The sequence below is a fragment of the Chanos chanos genome, chromosome 12 (assembly GCF_902362185.1).
Source record: "Chanos chanos chromosome 12, fChaCha1.1, whole genome shotgun sequence".
Classification (NCBI taxonomy): Eukaryota; Metazoa; Chordata; class Actinopteri; order Gonorynchiformes; family Chanidae; genus Chanos; species Chanos chanos.
In genome coordinates, this window is record NC_044506.1 from 9516951 (window position 1) to 9519450 (window position 2500).

At 44.2% G+C, this 2500-nt stretch overlaps 1 protein-coding gene across 1 annotated transcript in view; it reads right to left on the reverse strand.

The window, feature by feature from the left end:
- The window catches only part of skic2 (SKI2 subunit of superkiller complex), a 20404-nt gene that overhangs the window by 9919 nt on the left and 7985 nt on the right, over window positions 1-2500 (reverse strand). Inside the window, exons 19-20 of the mRNA XM_030788963.1 lie at window positions 1944-2062; window positions 16-147 (exon numbers count right to left, since the gene is read on the reverse strand). Of these exons, the coding sequence (XP_030644823.1) occupies window positions 16-147; window positions 1944-2062 (251 nt within the window). The remainder of the gene's footprint in view (window positions 1-15; window positions 148-1943; window positions 2063-2500) is intronic.

Below are 2500 nucleotides of genomic sequence, written 5' to 3' on the forward strand. Positions count from 1 at the left end.
ATGTAGTTCACTTACCTGAGTATCTCTGTGGCTCTCAGAGAAGCTCCTCCTCATCATGTCTGTGACTCTGAGGGCTTCTACACGTAGCAGGTTTAGGATCATAGTGTACGTCAGTCTAAACTGAGACTGCAGCACTGTGGGCTTGCCCTGTCAATACAAAGCAAGCGCTAGAAAGCCTACATGCACACACACGCCAATGGGGTTATACAACATGTCATTAGCACTTCAAATATCTCCTAAATGAGGAGACAGTCCGAGCTTCTCCAATGTATTTAAGTTGTTATCCTGGTGTGTGTCCCATTAGAATCAGAGAGACACTGCTGAGTGATTAGCTCTATGGGACGCTATAGCTATTGACCGATTGCGGTTAGAGACATTTCCTACTGGCAAGAAAACAAGTTAAGGAAAAAAAAAAAAAAAAGGGTAGGGGCACCCAGGGCTGTCAACATGACCTAGATCAGCATCAACGAGCAAAACACATAAAGAGGTCATGTGACGTCAGACCCATTAGCGCGCCTCCATCATAATTAGGGTTAAAAATGGCCTTTTAAATTGACTGCAGCTCTCACCAGCGGTCTCAGCTCCCCCCGCCCTCACCCCCCCCCTTCAAAACAATCCCACCGAGTGTAATTACGCTCGCTACGCCGGCGCTGCTGTTGCTATGGAGCAGCAGTCACAGCGACACAGAGCTGATGGCTTCCCAGAATAAGAAACGGAACCATTGATATGGACTGTCTAGTACACTGCGTCGAGTTCCTGTTTAAATAGGAGTGAATGTAGAAGTGATTAGGCTAGGACTGGGGATCTGTTAGTGTTTAAAGGTCATTCGCATGTACATCAGAGAAATGATTAAACTGCAATTCAGCCAAAGATTATAATAAAACAATAGATGCGAAATTATACGCGGCGCTCGTAATGTAATTCAATGCGCGTGGCTCTTCGCCGGGACGAACAGGCAGGCAGAAAGAGAGAAAGGGCCAAAATAAATGGAAGAGAACTTGACTGTGTTTAAGGACTAACTGTGATGGAAAACACAGAGTGGTCAGAGAACAGACAGTCAGAGCAGAGCAGCGCTCTAATGAAGCAGGGTCTATTTTTAACCTCTCTTCACATACAGGAGAATGAGAATCACGAGCTCATTTAAAAGCTATGAGGAAAGGACTCCGGGCATAAAATACAAAAACAAAATCGAGACCGTCGACGGTTTAGTGTCACGCCTCATTAGACAGCCTGGTAAGGTGCGGTTCACACACCACTGCCTGGCCACCTGGTCTAGGCTCAGGAAACTCTCTACGTGAAACCAGCGTGAAAGCAAAAGCCGAGAATGACAGAATCACACAATAGAGGAACGGCGCGGTGGTAACAGCTATTGAGATAAAACACAACGGGGTAAAACATGGAACAAAACTGTAGATACCTCAAAAATATCGCGCAACCAGTGGCCAGATTCACTGAGAAAACCCTAATGTTCCAGTTCTAACATCTGAAACGAACTTTTTACGCTTGGCGCTCCCGCTCCGATTCAGACCCTCCGCCTTTTGGCTGCCGCATGATAAACAGAATTGGAAAAATCAGACAGCCCAAGCCAAAATGTTTAGTAGATCTATATTCATTTGGAGTGTTGCCAATCATCAGATTTGGGTCAATGCTGACTTACACTCCAACCCAGAAAAGAAATAAGTATTTGGAAACTTCCATCTAAATACGTGTGTGTGTGTGTGTGTGTGTGTGTATGTGCTCATCATTTCAGTCACAGCAGTGAATCACTGACTGATAGATAGAGTGCATATGGAGAAGCCTATGTCATTACATTGCAAGATTGAGAGATGAAATCACTGTGGGTGGAATCCACTGGGCTATAGTGTGGTAGAGAAAATATACAGTGCATTGACACGGCTGTGTCTGTGAGATGTGAGGGGTGGGTATGACAGCAGTGTACTGACCAGCATCATGGCGTGTAAATCAGCCATCTCATGAACGCCAGTCTTACAAAGGATGATGACAGTGCCTGTAGCATCCAGACCTCTCCTCCCAGCCCTCCCAGCCATCTGAATGTACTCACCTTCAGACAGACAGACACATTCGCATGCACACACGCACACACACACACACACACACACACACACACAAACAAGAGAGAAAGAGGGAGATAGAGAGGGAGAGGGAGAGAGAATAGAAAATACATGTAAATAGAGAGAGAGACTTTAATGTATCTTAGATGTTTATCTAAACAAGCATTTCAACCAATGTGTTATATGTACTCATATACATATACACGTATACATTTACATATATACTAATATAAGTCACTGTTTTCCTCTCAAAGGAATTCAGAAAGCAGGTTTTAGCTCAAAACACAGGAGATAAAAAGACAACAACGCAACACACATGCAACAAATAACAGAAACAAAATTATTTATGTAGACAGGTGTACAGCTGCGAACACACACACAAAAACAAACACAAACACAAACACACACACACACACACATCCACAGAG